The 24,312-nt window shown below is 35.5% G+C and overlaps 3 protein-coding genes across 4 annotated transcripts in view; 1 reads left to right on the top strand and 2 right to left on the bottom strand.

Annotated features, from left to right (window-relative positions):
- Positions 1–11,932, bottom strand: part of LOC116164363 (protein groucho) — a 69,663-nt gene extending 57,731 nt beyond the window's left edge. For both annotated transcript variants that reach the window (XM_031478529.1, XM_031478532.1), the window contains exon 1: positions 11,885–11,932. In XM_031478529.1, the coding sequence (XP_031334389.1) occupies positions 11,885–11,896 (12 nt within the window). In that variant the 5' untranslated portion in view covers positions 11,897–11,932. The remainder of the gene's footprint in view (positions 1–11,884) is intronic.
- The window catches only part of LOC116164364 (tyrosine kinase receptor Cad96Ca-like), a 270,318-nt gene that overhangs the window by 169,099 nt on the left and 76,907 nt on the right, over positions 1–24,312 (bottom strand). The window lies entirely within an intron of this gene.
- Positions 17,389–18,816, top strand: LOC116164365. Its single transcript, XM_031478535.1, has 3 exons — positions 17,389–17,465; positions 17,525–18,010; positions 18,064–18,816. The coding sequence occupies exons 2-3, from the start codon at positions 17,597–17,599 to the stop codon at positions 18,709–18,711; spliced, it is 1,062 nt and encodes a 353-aa protein (XP_031334395.1). The 5' UTR covers positions 17,389–17,465; positions 17,525–17,596; the 3' UTR covers positions 18,712–18,816.

Below are 24,312 nucleotides of genomic sequence, written 5' to 3'. Positions count from 1 at the left end.
TTTCAGACAATTAATGGTTTGCTGCAATAATTTTATTGCAGTTGATTACCCTCATGTTTTGTAAGTTAAGTTTTTGTATACTTTTTTCGCAATTAATTTTTAAGCAAAAAACAACGCTGGGCAAAACTTGACACTTTCTAGCAGTGGAATTGTACCCGACGGTACAACACATTGTAATTCAACCACCAGAAATTGTAATCTTACCATAGTCTGGTATCTAGAATACATCCTCCACCAGTTACACCAGAATATGTGAGACCATTTCCCAAAGTACCACCTAAGAGAATAGTATATTGAAAGACAAGTGTTACAATGCGACCTATTGTAATACGACTATCTTGTGGCACGAGTGGCGACGCGAAGCGTAGCCACGAGTGTCCGCAAGATAGGAGTATTACAATAAAGCATTGTAACACGCGTTTTTCATACTATTTTTTCTATTTCGGTGCTTTAATTTAATTAAAAAAATCATTATCAGAAACTATAGGGAACATTAGAACTAACATGTTTTATGTTGGGAACACTTTTTATGCCGTTAAGTTTTAGGTTGGCAGCGTAGTAAAACTGACATTTTGAAGTTCAAACATGGAAGTACCCAACGAAGTACCTACTTGTACTAACTAGTAACTGCCAACTTAAGAGATGAGTTACCAAAAAAAAACGACTATAATCACTGTCTTTGTACAACTGTTTTCCGAAAACAGTTGTACAAAATCATCATTGTGACACCGAAATAGAAAAAAACCATTCATTACGGAAAAAAAATTTAGGTACATATACCATACGCCAGTCACAAATATTCTGGAAGAAAGTCTGAGATCCACGTCCACGCTTCGTAAGAGGCCCATCAGGATCCAGGCGATCAAGCAATTAAAAGGGAAAGTAACAAAATCTAAGAATGTTCCTGAAGTTGAGGAAAATAGTTCCGATTCTGAAGAGGAGGAAAGATTCTGGTTTGTCTGCATGGATAAAATATTCAAATAGTACGTCATCCGCTGAAAAATGGACCGATTGTACAATGTGCAGCTTTTGAGCTCGTGCGAAATATTGTGATGCGGGTTTTACCCACCACATTTGCCACAATTGCAATTTCGATTCAGATTAGTATAGCTTTGTTATTCCGTTTTTCGTATAAATAAATACGAATTACTTAATTTGTGAGTGTTCAATGAAACAAAATTACTGACACCCCAACAGCGAGGTACGTTGACAGATTTGCAGCAGTCGAAAAAAAAAATTGGTGGAAAAATAATGGTAAATGATTCCCGATTTATAATCGTGCAGGACGGTTGTCCTTCTATTCCAGTGGTAGGTACTACAGTAGAAGGAACAAATACTCTGTCATAACGTGGAAAAAAATCCTGAAAACCGTGTTAAATATCCTTGGTCTCTCCCCCTATATAGGGGGGACATCTTCCCATTTTTCCTTCCCGAAGAAAAATTGTCATACATAATATATATTGCCATTAAGGGTGTATTCCACTTAAATTTTATTTCTGAAAATCGAAACGAATAAACAAAGATTGAAGAATTTACCTGCCCATCAACCATTGTATAAAGTAAACAAGTAATTACGCTAATTTACCTAGGTCATTAGCCATTGTGACGAATATGCATATATAATTAAACATCGATTAGAAAACGCAAATCATTGTCACAGCCGCTAATCCTCAATAATTTCACTTTTCCCAGTTATTCATAAGACGTATATATTTTTTTAAACCCAGTATAGTTACTTCATGATCATGAACTATATTGACTCTATCTGGAAAATAACGCATGTAAGCGAATAAGTACCTATAATTAGATATATTTAAAAAATGCATATCCAAATCCCAAACATTTATTAGTACCTAGGGGTTTTTCAAAATTTCGTCTATTCGGGAACAACACAAAATAAATGAGAACTAACGCTTTTTGGGCAAACTATGTCTCTTTCCGAAGGATGCTACAGGGAAATAATTTCAAATTTGTATCACACTAAAATTTTAGGGGTGTTTCAAAATTTCGTCTAATTCGGGAACAACACAAAATAAATGAGAACTAACGCGTTTTCGCAAACTATATCTTTTTCCGAAAGATGCTACATGGGAATAATTTCAAATCTGTATCACCCTAAAATTTTACGGGTGTTTCAAAATTTCGTCTAAATCGTGTAACGAGTGGTTTTATTTCGCGCCAAATTTCACTAAAAAATTCGAAATTTCTTGTCATGATAATGAAGGTCACCCTGTATATTTCATTATTTGTTCCGGTTAGAAATTTTGTGTTTGGGCATTTCGGTTCGCTCAAGACTATGGTCCGATAGATTTAATTTCGCTCAGATTTAATTTCGTCGTGGGAAGAGTGCAAAGTTGATTGACGTCATCATGAGTAATGCGAGTTTTTTGTCGTTCGTTTATCACCCAAGGCGCCGTCTAGACCGAGAATAGGAGCGGATATAGCACCGAGCCATCAAGAGATAAGGGGTCTTCAATTCGTCAGCAGAAAACCGTGAGATCAGTTTATTCAGCAGTTCCTGGAGGTTGACGACGAAGTTAGAGTGGGTTAAGTCTTCTTTATCTAAACCAATGGGAGAATTTCTAGCGGGAGCCATTTTTGTTTTATGGTAATTTGGGTGTGGTTTTCTCAGTTCAATTCTGAAGAAGGGGATTGTTTTTAAAGAGACTCGCGGTTAGTACGTCAAGGGGTCAACACGTACCTTGAGTGATCGTTTTTTTGGGGGTACCTAGCGGTTTGAGCCACCGGTTTATTTCGGTTGCTCGCAGTTGCGTGCTTTTTGCACCCGTTTCGAAGTGTTATTTTCTTTTCGCGTTGATTTTTTGGCGACGAAGACCCAGGTTCCGATAAGGTGATATTTTGGCGAACCCTTGAGCTTCACCCCAGTTTACTTTGGATGCAGTGAATCGCGTTAGGATACGTTGTGATTTCTCGAGGATATATAATTCAAAGTGCTGCCCTAGTCCTCAAGGCGCCGATATTCGGGATCCGCCCCAGGTGGAATTTCCTACTAGTGCCGTACGGTCATTTGTCGAAGTAGCGCTGCGTTTTGGAGAGATATTTGCCCCAAGAAGAGCTGGTGAAATAATACGTCGAACCACCCAAGAACAAATCGCGGTTTACCGTCGGATAGTAATCATAAAAATTTGTGTTCTGCCGTGCCGCTAACTCAAAAATCTGTCTCCCGCAGGCGATCAAAGTTAATAAACTCTAAGAGCCGGTGGAAGGAAATAGTAGGGGTCACTGTTTAAATTAAATACACCTGCTGTGTAGAAACTTTGGCAACTAGCTGTCTCCCACTCGCCACGCGAAGGATTTCCTGGACTAAGCTTCAGTTCAAACACTAAACTTTGCTTTCGTTCCGAGGAAGGATAGGCACCGTGGATTTTGTTTCCGTGTGTTAATTTCAAGCCACCCCCTAGGAAGTCACAGAGACCTAAGTGTCAGTTTTCATCACATCCACCCTGTACCAGAGGAAAGAGCAGTTCACAAGATCGGCTGTACAAATGTTGTAAAGGTTAGTCTAATTAAATTTGTAACGTTCTGTAAAGTCCCACTTTTTGGTAATGAAGCTATAGAAAAAATTTTGATTTGATTGTTTATTAAAGTCCAATGAACGATTACCAAAGAGTAGGATAAATTTTTGTGTTTATTTAAATAAGTCCCAGCCCACGCTGGAGTAAAAAACCTGTTGTTGCAATTTTCAAACTGTAGAGGATGGCCACCCCTTGAGTAAATTAGTCTCACCTGGTAGGATTTTTTATTTAGTTTAGTTGTCATTGTTAAGCTAGTGTTTTTACAAGGAGGAGAGAAGAACTGCTAGATCCCTGTAATTTGTTTGTATCTCTAATATCATTTAAATATATTATCTATTTGGTTTCAATGTGCCTATGTCTTTAACGAAGAACGAGGGGAAGGAAAGGGAGGAGTAGGAGTTGAGGCAGGAGACTGGTAGGCGGCAGGTTAAGGTTTGTTACGCAATTTCAAAAGAGTTAAAAGCCCACCGATTTGAGTTAGCCGGAGCATTTATTTTTATCGATTGAGCAGCCGGAGAAGAAGACGGTTTGCCTTGCCGGGCGGAACCGATGGTAATTTTCAAGTCCAGAAGGAACCCCCGTAGCAATCGGGAACAACACAAAATAAATGAGAACTAACACTTTTTTCGCAAACTATGTCTCTTTCCGAAGGATGCTACAAGGAAATAATCTCAAATTTGTATCAAACAAAATTTTAGGGGTGTTTCAAAATTTCGTCTAATTCGGGAACAACACAAAATAAATGAGAACTAACGCTTTTTTCGCAAACTATATCTTTTTCCGAAAGATGCTACATGAGAATAATCTCAAATTTTGATCACACTAAAATATTAGGGGTGTTACAAAAAACCTCAGAAAAGACGTAAACTTTTAATTTACCCAAAAATAAATCACATTTTCCGTGTGAATTCTATTACCCAGTATACTATGGAATTATAATACGTTCTAATGAATCCGGTTTCTATTTCTAAATTAGTCCCGATAAACGCAACAATGCCGCTAATGAAGTCAGGCCTGCCGTATGATGTGTTGCCTACTGTACATTTATAAATGGTGAATGACTTCACTAAGCGCTACAAGTTTTCGTAAAAAATTTCGAATGAATATTTCGTCTAAAATTTTTTGTAATTTATTTGAAAGTTTGGTCGATGGCTCTATGGTTTGCTAATGTTTTTTCTGAGTATGCTACAGGGAGATTTTTAAAATAATTTGTGTTGACGCCATTTTACCTATAAAAGTTCACTTTTTATTGGCAGTGCTCTAAATAATTGATTTTTCTTAAATATTAAAATTTAGTTCTGTAGCATACTTTTTAAATGTATAATTTACACGAAAAAAATTAGCCCCGTCTTTCATCTCATGTTTTACAGAAGTGAGACGAAATATAAATCGCACTATTTTCGCATAAATGTTGTAGTACTGGATTACACCCTTAACGTTTTATTTTTATTTCATTTTTGGTTTCAGGGGTTTCAGTCAATTCTGCTAATATTGCATTTACACAGCCTAGTAGGTAGTAAGCGGTGCATGGGTTGTTTTTTAAGTGATCGTGTGCCTTGGAATTCAGTAAGTTTTACTTTGAAGTCAATCATGCTGGCCTGAAATAGTACAATTACAACGCATCATGATGTATACCCAGCTTCAGTGATTGAGGCGTTTATTAAGGTGGCGTTTACATTGGAAAAGTGGAAATTTGTTTCCACAATAACTTCCTTCTGGGTATCCATTTTTGGTTGAAATAACATTCATTCAAATATAAATGTTCCGACATTTGCATGAAACAAAAATTATTTAGCCAATTCCTCTACTTTCGCCGTTATTTAAGAAAGAAGTTCTTAAAAAACTGTCATATAAAATATATATCTTTCATTTAACAGAAGTTAATTTTTTTACCTCGGAACAAAGTTATTGAGGAAATCGCAAGGCAACTTTTGCACTTTTGTAAACGCCACCTTAAGGTAATTCCGAGGGTAATTCTAAAGGATAGGTACCAATAATGTACATCTATGACTTAACGAAGGAGTACCTATATGACTACAATACACTTAAAAACGGAAGTACAGTTATAAAATGGCCTTTTCTTCTTTTTCCTGCAAGAACAAAGGGTCACTATCTACCTCTAAAAAATTAAACTTCCGAATTCCGACAAATAAAGCATCATTAGGTCACAAGAGTTAGGGGAAAGCCATTAAGGGAGAAATGAAGGAAAAAAAGTATAATACGTGCTAGTTGTAAGTTGGAACATATAATAAAAGAATAGAGGAAATGAGAAAGATTTTAAGCCGCTTTTGGCATCGAACCGTTATTTACTGTTTCTTTTCTTTCCTTTAAAACTTTTTGACTTCGCGTCTATCACACATTCAATCTAACACTCGCGTCTTGCACAAATTGATTTTCAACTTCCATCACGGCGATTATTAGATTGAGTCCTTCACACAAACATTATTTTTATATAAATTGTGGATATACATCCATTTTTTTTTCATAAAATTATCTCATCTCTGTATAGGTCCGGAATTTAACCGACCTCACGTATATACGGTATAATGAAGAATCCGGGGAGAACGAGGAAGTTATAAAACCAATTTCGCATTGCAAAAGAAACTTTAGTAGTCGAATAACTCAAGGAGTGGAAATAGTCATCATTTATTTCCCTTTTAGGCAATTTAGAGCATAATTCAATAGAATTTTAATTATGACGTCTTTCGACTCTACGATCGAGTGGTTTTGCATTCAAAAAAGAGTTCTAATTTAGCGCTTTAACGTTTTTATATATAGTTGGTGCAAATATCATACTACACGATCTTTGGTTGGTGTAAGAGCAAGAAGAATATAAAATTATCATCGCATCACACATATCACATTCATTACCTATTAACGAGCTCCTATCGACTTCATAATTTGGCGGTGTCTGTCCGTTAGCACGATATTTCGAAAACGAATAGACCGATTACCATGAAATTTTGCAGGTGGCTTCTGTATCAAATTTGTAGATGGGAGTTCGTGAATTGGTAGTGTAGGCCAAAAAATAAAGAAGGCCGTTTTGACACCTCCGTTAGTCGTGAACCGAATTGCATACAATTCAAAATAAGCATAGCTTGAGCCATATAATACATAATGCCAAGCTATAGCCATACGAGCTCGTTTGCCATATTTGTTCACTCATTTATTTATTTTAAGGAACTAAGGACTAATACTAAGCGCGAAGCGTTATAATATTGGTTTATACTTTTTTATGTTTGGTTAATAACTTGAAATCTTTTTCCTGAATGATCATCTGGCACTATTACCTATAGTGACACACAGAAAAATCCTTCCTGGGTGCAAGCCTCGACACCCTAACAAACGAAAAAGTAGCTCTTAAGATAACGATCTGAACGCCACAAGTCGTAAAACTTGGCTCTGCGTACGCGCAATGCAATTACTGTTCCAATTTTCATTTATAAGAAGAATCTTCTGTTAAAATTTCAGAAAGATTGGTCCACAAATAAAAAAGTTGAATTTGGGCATGCGCAATCTATTTTTTATATATGCGCTAAATTTAGTTTTATAAGTATCACCTCCTGTTAAAATTTTCGAAAAATAAAAAAAATAAAAGTTGATTCTACGCAACGGCGATCCATTCATTTATTTTGTAAGAAGCATCTTAGTTAAAAATTCAAAAGACAGTGGTACGCAAGTAAGAAAGTTAGCGTTGCACATGTGCAATCAATTTTTGACTGTGCTACTTTCATTTTATAACAAAAAAATAACTAATGTGGGTCTGGGCATGCACAATAATTGTTTTACGCGTTTTTTTCTACGTATGTTGGTATACCACCGCCGTGGTATTATGTACAATTCATTTTTTCATGTGCATTTCTTCAGTTAAAATTTCAGAAAAATCCGTCCACAAATAAGAAAGTTAGTACAAGTACTGCATGCACAACCTATTCTTTGGCAGGTCATTTCAATTTGATTTTAGAAGAAGCATCTTAGCGTATAGAATTTATAAGCACAATTATAAACGGCAAAAGTGTTAAATTATGGTAGCTACATGAAAAAAATTGATTTTTTAGTAATGAAGGCGGAAAAGATTTCTTCCTTGGTGCAAGCCTTAACACCATAACTCCATAACCAACCAAATAGCAAAAAATGTAGAACAATAGCTCTTAAGATAAAGATCTAGTGAATTGGGGTGCTACAGGCTACAGTAGATTTGGCTGAAACTCCGGCTACTTAAAAATAAGGAAAAACAAAAATGCTACAGATCTTTCACATAATGCAGTATATAAAAGAAGTCGCAATCGTGTGAATGAAGTTACCACATTTTATTTCCTTAAATTCGGATTCCCACCTTTTTATACACAAATTAGAATTGAATGCAAAAATCCGCATTTCAAGTAACTGGAAAACTGTAGGAGTAGCTCGAATAACGAAGACGAAGAGGGACAAACGTAAACTAATAGCGCAACTTTTCTTTTGGAAAATACGTTGCAAAGTATCTTAAAGATATCGTCTTTGGGAAAAGAATCTTAAAATAGTTTGGTATCAGCTAAACGGAAAACTGTATACAGCAAAAGTTTACACAGGATATTACAAGTTGGTAAAGATTAAGTTACTTCCATGTACGCAATGTTCAGTTTTGGCCATTAGACGGTTTGCTAATTGGATCGTCTTAATTATAACGCAGTGGTTGGCGATGTGAAACAGGATGTTATCAACTAAAAGGGGTTATCTATTAAGCTACTTAACACGAAAGGAAATTTGCATATTTTTAATCGAGCATAAAACTTCGTAAGTAATTAAATTGAACAAATTGCGTTTTTTGACGCTGAAGGCGTTGAACGTTTGAAAATATAAAGCGCCGTAGCGGCAATAAAATGGCTACCGCGTTAAAAATCTGTAGCAAGAAGGTGTGATTCGCACCAATTCGTGGCAAAATTCCACATACATATATCCAGACTATACATGTAATATACGTGAACGGATAGACGTGTGTAGAGTAAAAAAGTGTCGGTTTTTATTGATTCGCATGTCGTGCGCGCCGACTCGCCCTTCAACCCCCTTACTCAAAGCTTTTGTCACTGTTTATCCTGTATCTGGTACAATAATTGGTTGCGCAGAACTCTTGGGTATGCTTGTTTACTACGTTTACAGAGCGCTGAAAAACGATTATAAATACTGGGGAGGCTAATCGTTACTAAAGAAGCATCTCGTACCTTAATTTACGCTGTTCCTTTAAAAAGCTAATTAGATTTCTTAATAATTCTCAAAGGAAAGTCGCTTTGATGTATTCAAATGACAAATTTTTCCGGCGTAAAGGCTTTATACCGGAACACCAACTTTTTAATCTTGGCGCGTGTTGCTGTAAGTACAAAAAAGAAACGACTAAATTAATAAACATTAACGTAATTATTACTAATCTGCAACATTTCTTTAAATTGATATTCACCCAGCTTCGCTAATATAAACGTAGTTATCCGTTTATGTCAGTTCTCATTTCAGCCTCTCTATAGCGACGACGGGTCCCCGACCCTCTTTCAGATCATATCAGACTTTGATTGGGTTTTTAACTCTAATTGTACCTTTTTGTGCTTGGCTTTTAAGCAGTTCCGTTTTCAGGCATCGTTTCGAAATAATTACGTTACTTATTTAACGAAATTAACCCAACTCTCTCTCTCTCACACAATTTGTTTATTATGCGCATAACAATTTCTAATCACTACTTTGTTTTTTTGTGTCATGATTTTGAAACTGTATGAGAGATAAAATTTAAAAACACAAGAAACACTATAAAAATAAACGCATAACTTTTCCCTAAAGTTTCCCGGGCCTAATTTAATTTTTTATAAATTCTTATATACATCTACGCTACATTATGATACGAGCGGAGATTAGGCTCATGGCGTATTTTCTACCGCAGTTTTCTTTTTACATCTCACAATATCTTACGATTTTATTCTACTAATAAATAAACTATTAATACCAATTTGGGAAGAAAATTTCATATACATATACCTATACATACAGTGTGATTGATTTTGCGTGTCCAAGCGTATATTTCTTTTATTATTGAAGATAGGAAAATAATGTAAGAAGAAAAATAGTACTTTGTGTACCAAGGCGGGAAAGTGGTTGTTTTCCGGGGCGAAGGAAGATATGGCCAGGCGAGGCGCAGCCGAGGCTGGCCACTTCCTGAGGCCCGGAAAACAACTTTCGTGCCGTGGTGCACACAATATTTTTTATCCTATACACTTACATTTAAAATTAATCGCTCAACAACGTCCGACCGCAAGCGCTTGAATTTGGATTTGCTTTAACGCGTCAACGTGCACGCGTTTGTTTTGTTTATTTCCACGTTTCCTGCTGACTACGCGAAAAAAATTTTACGAAACGGTGCAATCTAAGTGGGCCCACGAGTATATTTTTTACTAGTAGATTTACCCCTTTCCCTTATAATACAGTTCAACGCAAATTCAAATTCTAGCGCGCTTGCGATTGCACAGTGCGGAGTCACCGAAGGGAGTCACGGTGCAACAGAGCAGAGGTGCAAGTAGAGAATACCGATCATGTGCGAACTGAGTTGACATTTCCGGCATTTCACTGGCGCGTGATTATTTCCTTAGAAAATAACGGGATTTAAGGGGTTGTAATTAATACCAGGCGCATATGTAATTATTACTGGTCTTCTGTATTAACAAATGTGTTTTAAAATTGAATGTGTGTTTTCAGGGACAAAATCACACCGGTTACATTTTAAATCCTTCGCAGTATCCATGTCTTGTCAATTTTAAGACTGGATTTATGCTTGGCGACGAAAGCGCAATGGGCACACTTTAAATCCTTGATGATCTTGTATTTTAAAAAAATGTGTTTTATAAATAGATTTATTCATTCCTTACAGTCACACTGGACACATTTTAACTTCGGGATAGTCTCGTATGTTAAAATGCTACTTATTGCGGATAAGCGGTGTTCTACTTACAGTGCAAAGTACATCTTGGTGTTAAATGTATTGACACAGATGCTCGTTATTGAAAGTACATGGAAGATTACTTAAGTTTGAAACGTCTGAATTGGTCACGTGATGTTGTGAAAGTATTCAAATTCACGAAACATTGATAGGTATAATTATAGAGGTTCGCGGTAATTAAATAAATTCTTGAATTCAGTAAAATAAAGTGAACATAGGGTAAATTTAATTATTAAATCAGTGTTGACGATTTTATGTTTCTTATTTAATAAAAAGAAATAACTTCTTTGACATTTTATTACAATCGCGCCATCTAGCGTACATAAGGCGTATTTTTTTTCTCGCCTAGCCGACAAAATTGAATTTTCTCGCTCCATGCGTGCAATTGTCTTCTTTCGCGTCCTCACACAGGCGAGAAAATGTAAGTTTCTCCTTGTATAGGAAAAAAATACTTTAGTTTCAATTTCTGATAATGCTACACATTAAAAAAAACTCTTGATATAAAATCAAAAGAGCATCGGAAAACAAATTAATTTTTTTACTTATAACGGTTGCTTTTTTCTGTAATATTCAATAATATCAAATATGTTGTAACTACCTTAGAAATTAAAGCTACAACAGTGTCATAATATGTTTAGAACCAATCGCAATAGCGTAGTGTCTTGTCTTCCGTATAAAGTTACAGACCCCTTGGTTTTTTGGCGTCGTGTGAAATGTGAATCCACATTGACTAGTCTCTATGGGACGACTCTTCCACGTAACAATTTCTGCGACGTAGTGTTTACATGGCGTGGATCTTCTACAACGCTCTACATGTTTATAGCATTTTGTTTTGTGTCTTGAAGTATCACTAGATACACCAGTCACCCACACGAAATGTCAACCGATGATTTTTAATATTTCGCTTTACATTTTCCCAACAAACTAAATGGTCCCTACCTAATCAGTCAAATTTACAGAGTAGGAATCAAACTATAAGTAAAAAGGTTTTCGCTCTATAGTGACGAGTTACTTTATCGCATTTTCCATACATTGATCATGATCAGTTTTTGACAAAAGACTGTAGCTAGCTATCTGCGGTATGTTTTTCTTTATATGAAATGTATCCTTTGCTATTTTTTGCTATTTTTAGAATATAACAAATAATGGAAAATAAATTACTGCACTATTTGGATCAGCGTTCACTTTTCATATTGGCTCAATATAAGAAACAGGACAGTCTCTTTAGAAACTGTGCTGCGAAAAGTATTTTTTTACTTAAATTTGAGTGATAATTCTCCCCATATTGATCTACGTATACTAACTCAGCATTTAAGAAAGATTTGATTCATTTCTTATTTGTTGGCAATGCAAAAGAACGATCTACTACTATAGTAAATTATTTTGTTCTTACCCTGCGTTTCATGATGTCGATAGGCTACCACTAATAGATACTAACCTGAAACAAAAATAAAAGTAATTATAAACAATTACATATTGGTAACTAGGTATAAAAACGTATAATTACAAGAAGGCGTATATAATTAGTATATCGATGTTGGTGTAATTAAAAAAACTATTAAGCGATAGATAATCATTCGTTAAAACAGTAATAGGCAATTGTAAATGATAGTGGAACTGTATCGGAACCGGAAAAGTATACGGGGTGGTACATTGGAATTTGGAATTAACGTAAACTCCATTATCCACAGATGAGATTAGACCTGAGATTAGAACTCAAGACTGTGACGGCGAAAATGGTAATGAAACGTGATACGTTCGAGGTGGTGGCCAACAGTTGGACTTTGGCTTCGGTGGTATACTTCGAAAAATAGGCGACTCGCAAATAAATGAATGTTACCAAACTGTACCGTGTTATTTTGGTTGAGGCTGCGGTGTATCTCATTTTTAAAGTTAGCACTTGCGGTTTTCGCGACTCTGTGCCACTGTGAAACTTTTAATGCCACAAACAAAATCAATCTAACTACGCTTGTAGATTGTCATACATCAATGTAATCAGGCAAAAGAATGCAAGAACGTTAAGATATACAGATTACAGAGATATACCAACATTTGGTCATGTCTCAGAAACGGCGATTTAAAATTTTTTTTACTACGCCACTGGAGGTACGTAGACCTACACGTACATAAAATAAGCTGTATTTCCCCTTTTTCTATCTTACATGGGCAGTAGGATAACATCCCAAAAAGTCAAACTTTTTGTTTTCATCCTATCACAGAAACAGGGGTTTCGAGGTACCAATAGAAGAAAAATTTCAAATGTTTGAGAAGATATTAAGGCTTGGTAACAAGCTAGGTACCTCTAATTGCACAACATAAGCAAACATTTTGCAACGTAATGGTCATGCCTTTCTTTCAATATGAAACATCACCAAGACGTAACGTAACGTAAATGGAATTACGTGCCTTATTTATTAATAATTAATTAACAGTAACTGTATAACAATCTATAACAGTTAAAATATTATTATCACTCACGAATACACAATTTATAACAGCACGAACATTTATTACTTCGACGAGAACTGTCCTGAAACGCAATTCGATTTGCTTGTATAGTAAACTCGAGTGTTCCCGAGTGGTCGTGAGTCTTCTCGAATGTTCTTAAAATCAGCAAAACACGGCCCAGAAAAATTGTTCGTTTTGTATCACCGATGGCAAAGCTGTCATGGCGTCTTGATAACTATCGAGATTTCTGGAATATTCGGTACAGTATTATATTAAAAGATAAAAACTAAATAACTTCCAACATGAATGTTTTTATTTATATACGATTCCGATATTCATACAGACATCCCGGATAATCCTTACACTTCAACATTCTGTCTATACCTAACAAAGGACGTATTTTCATCCAGTTGAATTAAAAAATTCACATAAAATTCCAATTGCACTGAATCTGAAAATAACAACAGCATTCGTTTTAAAATCCCCAGGATCTATTCCCTTTTTTTAATACACTTTTTTACCCTTGTGTTCAACAACTCATATGCAATGAGTATATCTCATACTGCACTAGTGCATCTGCATGTTGTACAGATAAATCTGGAATCCAATTTAAAATGTTATTGACGTCATGGACTCCATCCCGGAAAAATGTTGATTTTCATCTCTTACAATGCAATAAAACACACAGATTGAAATTTATTCGTTACATACTCGGTAGAATATGCATTTAAATTTGCATCGGCGGATACGATGCCTAACACGAATCATTCTTCGATACCTAAACCCATTTATAACAAAAAAAAAGAATTTTATTTTTCGGCGCGCACACGAAGCCATTTTTCCTTTTTATGATGCCTGTAAATGTATGTGTAAATAAATCGCAACACATCAATAACTGGGCTTCCTTCATTAATCATGCATATCGTTGTTTGATGGGCCCTTTTTAATCGAAGCGCTGTTCCGTGTCCAAAATATCATGCGGTGCGCTTCTGCACGCTGCTAATGATTATAATTTAGACCTCCATCAATTTATATCGGGCTTTAATGGACAATAACTCGCGAAGAAGATTAATTGTCCTTACATTTGATTTGACTTTTAAAATAGTAGAAAGAGTAATTCTCCGATTAATTGTCTATTTTATATGCGTCTTTTCCGATCATTTGTATCACGTTTTACCCACCACAATGATGTTTGTTCGTGCCCTTCTAGGGTACATACTAACAACATTTTTTATATACAAATTTAAACACCCTCATAAATATTCATAGTGAACTTATTTCCTTTATTGAAATTAAAACAACGTTAAAATAATTTTTATAACAATCCCCATATCAATGAGTTCAAACAATATACGAAATACCTTTAAATTGCCCAGAGATGGCTATCTTTAAGAGCATTTAATCTCAAATTTTACTTGAGACATTTTTAACTTCACTCACATACAGTGCTATTCATTTAGAAGTAGGGCATAGGGATTTCCTATGTCTTGTTTTAAATGACAAAAACTCTGCTGAGGGACGCCTATAATTTTATGCACCTAAAATAACTTTTAAAAACAAATAAAGATTTTGATGTCATATTAATTAATTGGAATATTATGGCTTTAGCTTCCGTATTTTTATTTTCGTTCGTGTTTGATGTATTTAACTTAAGAAAAACTTGATATTGTCCATTGGTATAGCAGTCTGGATGCCAAACTGGGATTTTTGGTTTAACCTGGAAGTGAGGTACGGTGAAGGTTTTTTGACGGCTTTTAGTTCATAAGGATGTCTACTTTGAGAATCCGTTTGATGCCACCTTGACACCCTTGAGCATTTTGAGAAATTCAAGATGGCGGCCAAGTCAGCAAAAAATACAAAAATTAAAGTTATAAAAAATATGGGCATATAGCACAACGATTTAAACTAAAACAGAACCTCCTATTTGTTAATTATTTTTTTGGGGGGAAGCTGCTTGAGGGGGGAAGCTGGAACTAGTGAATAAAATAAAAAACAAACAAAAAAATAAATATATTAACTCAAACTCAAATATATTACTTACAGATTACAGATTACTTACTTACTTATTTTTAAACAAAAAAATAACAAACAAACAAAAAAATATTGCAGATAAACATAAATTTACTCGTCCGATTCTTCGCTTTCTGATTCATTTTGCGCAGTTTCCACAAATTTAGTGGATTTTTACATTTATTTTCGTCCCTTTTATCCATCATGCATTTGCACATCAGGCTACATGACAACCCATTTGATAGACAACCACATCTGTTCGAGCTGCAGGGGTCATTAGCTTTGCAAGAGCATTTAGCAAGCTCTAGAATATAAAATCTGGTGTCAATTTAGTATTTTTGGGGACAGAAATTGGGTTTAAAATTTTGTTTTCGTCATCTTTTTCCCATCCATATTGCGTAACGTCAATTTTAGGAAGAACAAGGTTTTGGGCAGCATCCAACGATCCTAGACCTCACTTTTTCTGCCCATTTGTCTTGGCGTTTTTCACAGCTTTCAGAATGTTTTGATTTATGTCCAATGTTCGTACAATATAAAATTCGTTAAATCGGCTTGGGTTTTTAGGATCTTTTTCACGACATTTTTCGGTGCACAACAAGCAGTCTTCTCTAAAATCGAACGCACTAAATGATCGCACTAAATGATCGCAGATTACGCACTTCTGTTGGTTTAGATTCTTCTTGTCTCCTACTTTTTTTGAACAATCTGGCAATGTGGGTCTTGGATGTGTATGTCGACACACGAAAGCGATGACAATAAAATTCATGGATCTCTAGTCTCTGCTGGTCTTCAATCCAATTTTTCAGCGTTTCATCTTCACGTTGGTCGCACGCACTAATTATTGTTTGAAGTTTTTGTTCACTGATTGTCATTAACTGTTCGGATTTCTCACACTGAAATATGCACTTTTAGCGCATTTTTGAAAAAAATACGCTATTATATTCGTTATTGCTGGCAGGCCGGCTGTCCGCGTTAGATTTCCACAACTACAATAGCTAGAGACTTCAAATTTTCACTAAAAGCTTTCTGCTATAGTGTAGATGTGCAGGCACTAGCCTATTTTGAGTTAGATTACTTGTGAGATCGATAATTGAAGAAAATAATTTCGATATGGGTTTCGGAGGTGCTATAATTTTACCGTTAGATAGCGCTACTAGTATAAAAACTTATTATTTACTTTGTGATTTGTTTTACAAAATGAAGACGTACCGTCAATTGAAATTAAATAAGATTAATTATTTAACGCAGCCAAAATTACTCGTGAGATCGATAATTTTAAACTTCGCTAATAAAATGCTGACCTGCATTACCAAAAATGCGCTTTAATCATGCATATGCTGATTTACAACTTGTTTTATGTTCACTTTTAGTTTCCATCCTGGCGTTGATAGTCTTGCAAAAAGAAAAATGTGTTTTTATTTTCGAAAGTATTTTAATATAAAGTAATTTCAGACATAAAGAAAACCCGTTCCTGAAAAAACAAATGCTGAAAAAAAGTTAATATTGTAAGGGCCGGTTGCACAAACGCAGTTTAAACTTCGTTTAAATTAACGCAATGGATTAAGACATGATTAGTGGAAATTTGACAAAACGTCAAATTTCAACCAATCATAGACCGTAATCCACTGGTTAATTCCAAGCTAGGTTTAAACTGTCTTTGTGCAACCGGCCCTAACTGTGAAAATTACTACTAACCAAAACTTTTGCTTTGATATTGGTAGTTATTTGCACAATTACACATTGGGATATGTGGGATGGGGATATTTAAGTAAGGGTATTGGAGTAAATGGTAAACTTTTTAACTCTAAATTTTGACGCTATCTTGTATATCTTTATAGGATTTATTCAAAAATCATATTTTGACATCAAAATTGTAATCTCCACCCAAAAAAACCTATAAAAAGACGTATCGCACTTGTTATATTATAATTATTATCTTGAATTTCTCAAAATGCTCAAGGGTGACAGAGTGGCATCAATCGTATTCTTAAAATAGACCTACTTAGTGACCTAAAACCGCAAAAAAATGTTCACCGTACCTTACTTCCAGCTTTTTCGTCTGGCATGTTCGAGATATTCACATTTAATGGTTTTATCCATGTAATACACCGTAAACAACCCTCATCATAACCTAAAAGCATACTTTACTGTCGTTTTTATTAAAAAATTTAGAATGACAATGCAAAATGTATGCGCATCTTACTTCGGTTGCATAAAATTAGGCGTCTTTCAGAAGAATTTTTGTCATTTAAAAGTAGTACTTACATAGGAATTCGCTATGTCTACTTGTAATAGTACATTATACATCAAGGGAGAGAAATGCATTATTTTTCCCGCGGTGCGATTTGTAGCCAGAGGGCGAAGCGAAGCGGAGCCCGAGGGCTACAAAGCACCAAGGGAAAATGGCATTTCGCTCCAGAGGGGTATATACTATTTTTTGCATTCGCGTCGACGTTTACCTATACTCTTTAAATGAATTGATGGTTCTTTGAAGATTATAACCACATATTAATCAGGTTAGTGGAGAATTAAGTATAACCGTGGCAACCAATAAATTAAAATTTAATCATGTTAGTCGAGAATTCAGATAAACCATGGCAACAGATAAACAAACAATGTTTGCTGTTGAAAAAGTGCGTGAATTAAAATGGAAGTTGCGGGTTGTTCTGAAGAACCTTATGAAATTACAAACGCCGCTAACGCCGCTGTCGTGAATTTACTACCTGATAAGTCGAAAAAGTTGTATGAAGCAGCATATAAAGGTTTTAAAGACTGGTGCATAGAAAAAGATGTCGCGACCGTCACCGACAATGTTATGTTGGTTTACTTTAGCGAAAAAGCCAAAAAGTACAAATGTTCAACGGTATGGGCACAATATTCCATGGTGAGGTCTTGTATGCTCATTTACGACAATGTTGACATCAACAAATTTCCAAAATTGATATCATTTTTAAAAAGGAATTCTGATGGATATTCTCCGAAAAAATCGAAAATATTTAATAGAGAAGAGGTGGAAAAATTCTTGCTTGAAGCTGACGATGATACCCATCTTATGCGAAAGGTAAAATTGCGTTTACTTAACGTATTAAACATTGCTAACCATTTCCTCTTTAGGTTGCGTTGATTTTTGGAATATCTGGCGCATGTCGCACTGACGAATTGGTCAATATGACACTGGATAACGTTGAAGATGTGGGGTCTTCTTTCATAATTACCCTGCCACATACAAAAAACAAAACATCCAGAACGTTCGTTATAGCGAGTAATGAAGGCGGTAAAGTGGATTTTCTTCAGATAATTCGCAAATACACGTCCCTTCGACCTGGAACTAACCATGGACGATTTTTTGTTTTCTACAAGAACGGAAAATGTACTCAGCCGGTTGGGAAAAACACGCTTGGCAAGGTGCCAAATATGATCGCCAATTACTTAAAATTACCAAACCCAGAACTCTATACGGGGCACTGCATGAGGCGTTCCTCCACCACTCTATTGGCGGATGCTGGAGCTGACATCACCACTATAAAACGGCATGGTGGGTGGAAGTCCACCACAGTCGCGGAAAGCTACATTGAGAACTCTGTGGCCAACAAAACGAAGATTGCAAATCAGATTATTCAAGGTAGCACTACCTCAAATGTCAATATAACATCGGGAGCCAGTTCTGATTCGAATCTATTGATTAATAAAATTCCAGCGGTAAATTTTACAAAATGTGAAAATATAACGTTTAATTTAAATATAAACAATGTACCTTTTTAAGTTTGAGTTAATATAACCTATATAAATATCAGGGAGTTTTCATTATCATTATTTCTCAAGGGACTGAAATGCAATTTCTGTCCCTGTTTTGTGATCATAGAAACGGATTTTTACCCTCGCGAGTGCAAAAATGAATATCACTGTATAATTGACTACGATTTTGACATATTTTGATATTAGGAACGGTCATTATCCTGCCTGATGCAATGCTTCGTGAACTGATGAAGGATACGAACTGTAAAATGGACCATTCCGTCGGATACCTCTTTTTCTACGAATTTGTCAGGGAGTTGTTGTCCTTTGAATGAACCAATGTTTATCAATTGCAAGCAACAAAAAAACTACCACAGGAGTGGAAACTGTTCCTTAAAGGTTCGAAACGTCCATCTTTTGAATTACTTTAAATGGTTGAAATTCCCACTACGCCAAATCGTGCACTTTACTTTAATGAAGGTTTTTTTCAAGAAGTGTGTTTAAAATCAGTTCATTTTCGTTACGAACTAACTAGGAAGTTCAATCCCCTTTTTGAAGCATTCGCACGCCGAAGTGACCGAGCAAATATTTCTTTGTAGTAAAAAAATAAACACGACACTGGCCCATTTGCGATTTGTCCTCGGCCGATAACAGTTGTCTATATTTATTTCCAGAACTCGGGGAAAATATTCGTTCGGCTAAACCTTGATCAGAGAGGTCTCTTCTGCTTCTAATTATTTTTACCACTTTTAATTGTAAGATTTTCCGAAAACGAAAACGTCGTTCCCTCGTGGTGGTCTTAGACTGAATGCCTTCAAAAACTTCCCAGACTAACCGCTTCTTATTTTTTCATTAATTAATTTACGCTTTTCGCGTCTTTCTCGCGGCGGATATTTTGAAGGAACCGAGAGCGAACCGTTGCGTTATGTGTATTGTACTAAATCAGCAAGCAGCGTTAGTTTTTTTTTTCGGAGTAAGAAGAATTGGGACCTCACATTACAATTTTGTTGCAGAAAATGTTTGAACCTTCAGATCTCGCTTTACGACATTTCCCGTGGTCCTGACAAAGTTATAGGGTCGTAAAGTTGAATTTTTACTCATTTTCCCCCGCCGCTGCGCTGACTAGACAGAAAGTAATTTATTTTCTCAGCAACTAAGCCGATATACATCAATATTCTTTTGTAAAATGAAAGTAGCAATTTATAGCAGAATCTACAAGCATTCAATTTACAATACCTTGGTTATGCACGTTTTTAGAAAAACTGACCGTTCACTTCCAAAATGTCGTGTAGCAGATGAAAGTGCGGCACTTTGAACTCTCATAACTTTTTTATTTCACGATAATCATGATTTCCCATATTTATAGCTCATTCCATGGCTCCAAAGCATTGTGATTATTTTTATTTTTCTTATAACTTAACCGTGAATTTTTTCCATAATAAACAAAAGTTAGGTCATTTAAGTAAAAACCTATCGACCGATGTCGCCGAGTCGGTAATCGCGGAGGTGAGACGGAGAGGGAAGGATAGTCAGCCGCGTTCGCTAAAACAAGGAGCGATGCTTAACGAGATTTAACTTTACTAAGAAATTTCTCTCCGAAATTTACGCAAAACTAGCTATTTAGGTCCGTTTTAGTTTTACAAATGCTATTCCCGCAAGTTGGCATTGTAAACTCTCAAACAATTCATTTAACTCCTGTATCTCAGTTTTTGGTGATATATAGGTACTAATAGGTACCTTTTCCGCTGTAAATTTTGGGGGTTACTCCCACATCAGGTATGCTCTTGTGTGCTGTGCTGTATATTGCTTAAGATCAGCAGTAACAAGGTATTTTGTCCCACAGATTCAGGCTTGTTTTTTTTATTTCTAGAGATGGTTAGGATGGCTAATTTGTAAGCTGCGCTGGTGGAGATTCAAAAACGGCATAGGTATTTTTTGAATGGGTAGATACCGGAACTAATACTTTAGGAGGATTTCGGCAGTGGTTTAGGCTGTTTAAAGTCAATTATCTGGTCGTTATTGTGATAGGTAAACCTGGTGGTGCATCATTTTCTTAGACATGGCCGTCTGGCATTGAATCTGAATTTAAACTTAACTTAATAATTTAAATTATGTCGTTCTCAATAGGTTCTAAAACTTTTTATGAGTTTATTTTTTTTCCACCCCGGTTCTTTTGAAATGTGTTTAATTCACTTTCAACTTTTAATGTAATAATTCAACCCTCCGGTTTGGTTGTCTTAATTAAAACAATGGCTTGATAATTAATTCGTTTTGGAAACTTAGGACAACTTTCGGTTTAAACCACCTTCAGGTTTTTTCAGCTTGGCTTCGGCCAGTTAATAATTAAAACAACATGTTCGTTTATTCGTCTTCAACGTTTGTAACTTACCGTTTTCCCTGTTAAATTTCACATCGCCTGATGATGGCAGTACGTCCGAAACTATAGTACCGCCTTTTATTTTTTAAAACTTTCAACGAATAAAAACTATATGGGGAGGTTTGAGGGAGTTTTGATCACAACAATATATTTCACCGCCCATTTCAGGAATGATGGATCAAACGCAAAAAAAAATTCTATTTATTCGTTTAGGAGCCACCCTCAAGAAAAGTGGTAAAGTTTCTTTTTTTTTTCTGCACAACAGTTTACCAGAGACTGTGGTAGTCTTTTGGAATAGGTTTTGGCTGTATGCCCTTTCGGTTTTGCAAATAATTCTTCCCAATTCCTACCGAAAAGGACACACCCCCACTCAATAGGGTGCGAAAAAATTGTTGATTTCGACGAAATTTTGGTATCTGGTGGTTTTTGTAATCTGAAATTTAAGTTTTTTGAAAATTCGAAAAAATTTCCCTGCAATTCCTTGGCCGGCATACGAAAATTGACAAAAGTTCCACGAAGTTTTGTTGTCTAGGTACATACTTACGGAACAAAATTATTGAACAGTTTTTCTTAAGGTCATTTTTTCAAAAAAACGTTAACACTCTGACTCATTTGCAAATTGGTCTTTCGGGTGCAGAAAGTTCTCGACAGTGGGCATATTAGCAAGTAAAGTAAACGTTTCACATATTTACGATGTTCTGCTAAGGGTGTTACGCATCATTTACGAAAAAATTTTGTCACTAAAAATGATATTTTATCAGCGCGACATATAACTTCGACATCAACGGGAAACGTCACACGACTGAGATAGTAGGCGCTATAATTCTTGTTGGAAACAGAGAAAATTAACGCAACAGTCCCTTTTTTTAAAAGCGAGGATACGTCGGACATAAAATATAGAGAAATCAAATTCCTCGTTACTATCACTAGATAAGGCGACCAGATAACTGACTTTACAGGCTAAGTACTGCTGATAATCCTCCTAAAGTAGTTCCGGTTATCTACCATTCAATATAATATACGCTATGCGCGTTTTTGACATCTCTCCAGCAGCGAGCTACAATATCCATCGCTGACCATGCGAACTTGCGCTTACAATGGAAAAAATTTAAAAAGAGAATTGTACGATTATCTTATGTCTGGTGGTTCTTCTACAACATTACAGAATTTTTTTTATATCTTCCATATTTTAATTGTTTGTTGTTTAACTGGTTCGGTTTGTTTTAATTATGTTATATCGACTTGTTCATCAAATGTTATTTTGTCCGAAGGAATTAAATAATGAATGATGAATGAATGATCGTTAGTGAATATCAAAAACAGCTAAATCTTTGGGACAAATATACCGTTGTTACTGCTGATCTTGCAAATATATCAGCAAGCACAGAGTACCGTAATGTGGAGTCCCAAAATTTACAGGGACCAGGTACCTATTTGTACCTATTATATTTTTTCTACAAAGAACTGAGATACATGGGTTTTTAAATGACTTGTTTGAGATTTTACAAAATGCATAACTTTGCGGAATGCATTTTTAAACTATAACGGCCTAATAGTAAGTTTTGGTATTTCGGGAGAAATTTCTTAGTATAAGTAATCTGCTTAAGCATCGCTTCCTTGTTTAGCCGAAGGGCCTGCTGACTATCCTTCCTCTCCGTATCACCGCGCTTACGCTGACTCGGGCGGAGGTCGGTAGGTTTTTAACTTAAATGACGTAACTTTTTTATATGAAAAATACGGTAATGTTATAGAAAATAAATAATCACAATGCTTTTGGAGCATCGAATGAGCTATAAATATTGGAAATCGATATCGTGAAATAAAAAAGTTATGAGAGTTTCAAAGTGCGCACTTTCATCTGCTACACGAAGGTTTTGGAAGTTGACGGTCATTTTTTCTAAAAACTGTGCATAAAAGCGTTAGGTAATTGAATGCTTTAAGATTTTCTGCTATAAATGTACTTTTCATTTTACAAACAAGGAATTTTGATGTATATCGCTTAGTTGCTGAGAAAATATTAAAATACTTTTCGGTGGTCTAGTCGCGCGCGCGGAAATGAGTAAATTTCACTTTAGCGCTATATTTTGTCAGGACCACGGGAAATGTGCGTAAAGCGAGATTCTGAAGGTTCAAACTTATCTGAAAAAATGGTGTGGGGTCCCAATTCTTTCTACTCCGAAATTTTTTGACGATTTTCGCGTGCTCTCTCCGCTGCACGTACGTTGCGTTTATTGTTGTATTGTACTTAATCAGCAAGCAGCGTTATTTTTTCCTCCACGTTTTTGTTGTTATTCACATAAGCACTTGTGCACATGGATGTACAATTAATTGAATTTAGGTTCGAAGTTAAGAAGGAGTCTTCATATATGAAGAATTCTCTTTGGTTTGTTTTGGCGCTTTTTGAAATGTAAATCCATTATTCATTCCTATCGTTCTTTCTGGTTTTCTTGGTTGTGAATACTACCCAAAATTGAATGCACTGTGAGGGCGGGATGTGAGGTGTTTGTGTGATCGTGAGCCTCATAGTGTGAATCGCCTTATACTATTTTCTTGGAGAATGTGAACATTATACAATTGGGTTGTTGAAGGAGAGTATAGAGAGGTGTTATTTCTTCGCTAGTGACATCTCTATGTCAGCGTATTAATTCCATAAGCGAGATGATAGCTCTGTAAAAAAGTAGCATTAGCTATTAAAAATTTTGAAAACAAGTGAGACTCTTTTAAGTTTAAAACACCATTTAAGTTTTAAAAGGACACGCGAAAAAAAATAAATTCCAGTTTAACTCTTGCCAGCCGTCTGAAATCTTGTACAAAGTTAGCAAAAAACTCCATCTTTTATTAGTTACTTCTAATCAAACTTCTCAAACGGCAGAAAAAAATATTAACACCTCAAGGCGTTTTTCATTTCGTGAATTATGTAAACAGTAAATTCCCTATACATTCAAAGTAAATAATAATTGACGCATTTTTGTATATGAAAAGATAGAATATGAATAAATCAGCGAGTGGTTTCAATATAACGTTGATATTGCAATCATGTCAAATCGAATGTAATAAATAGCAGAATGTAGCTTGTATATCAATGAGAAAGACTTCGCTATGAAAATTTTTATTGTTAGCGTTTTTGTTGTAATGGGAGCACCTTTGAGAGACAAAATAAAATTGCCTCCCTCGTTAATTGTTCTTTGGTGGTAGTGACTGAGTGGAATGCATTAAAATGTTATGATCATTGAGGAGCAAAGTGGCTAGGG

This window comes from Photinus pyralis, unplaced genomic scaffold, assembly GCF_008802855.1.
Source record: "Photinus pyralis isolate 1611_PpyrPB1 unplaced genomic scaffold, Ppyr1.3 Ppyr1.4_LG2, whole genome shotgun sequence".
In the NCBI taxonomy this organism is placed as follows: domain Eukaryota; kingdom Metazoa; phylum Arthropoda; class Insecta; order Coleoptera; family Lampyridae; genus Photinus; species Photinus pyralis.
Note: the sequence above shows the minus strand (reverse complement) of the source record. Positions and strands in the feature narration are given on the sequence as shown.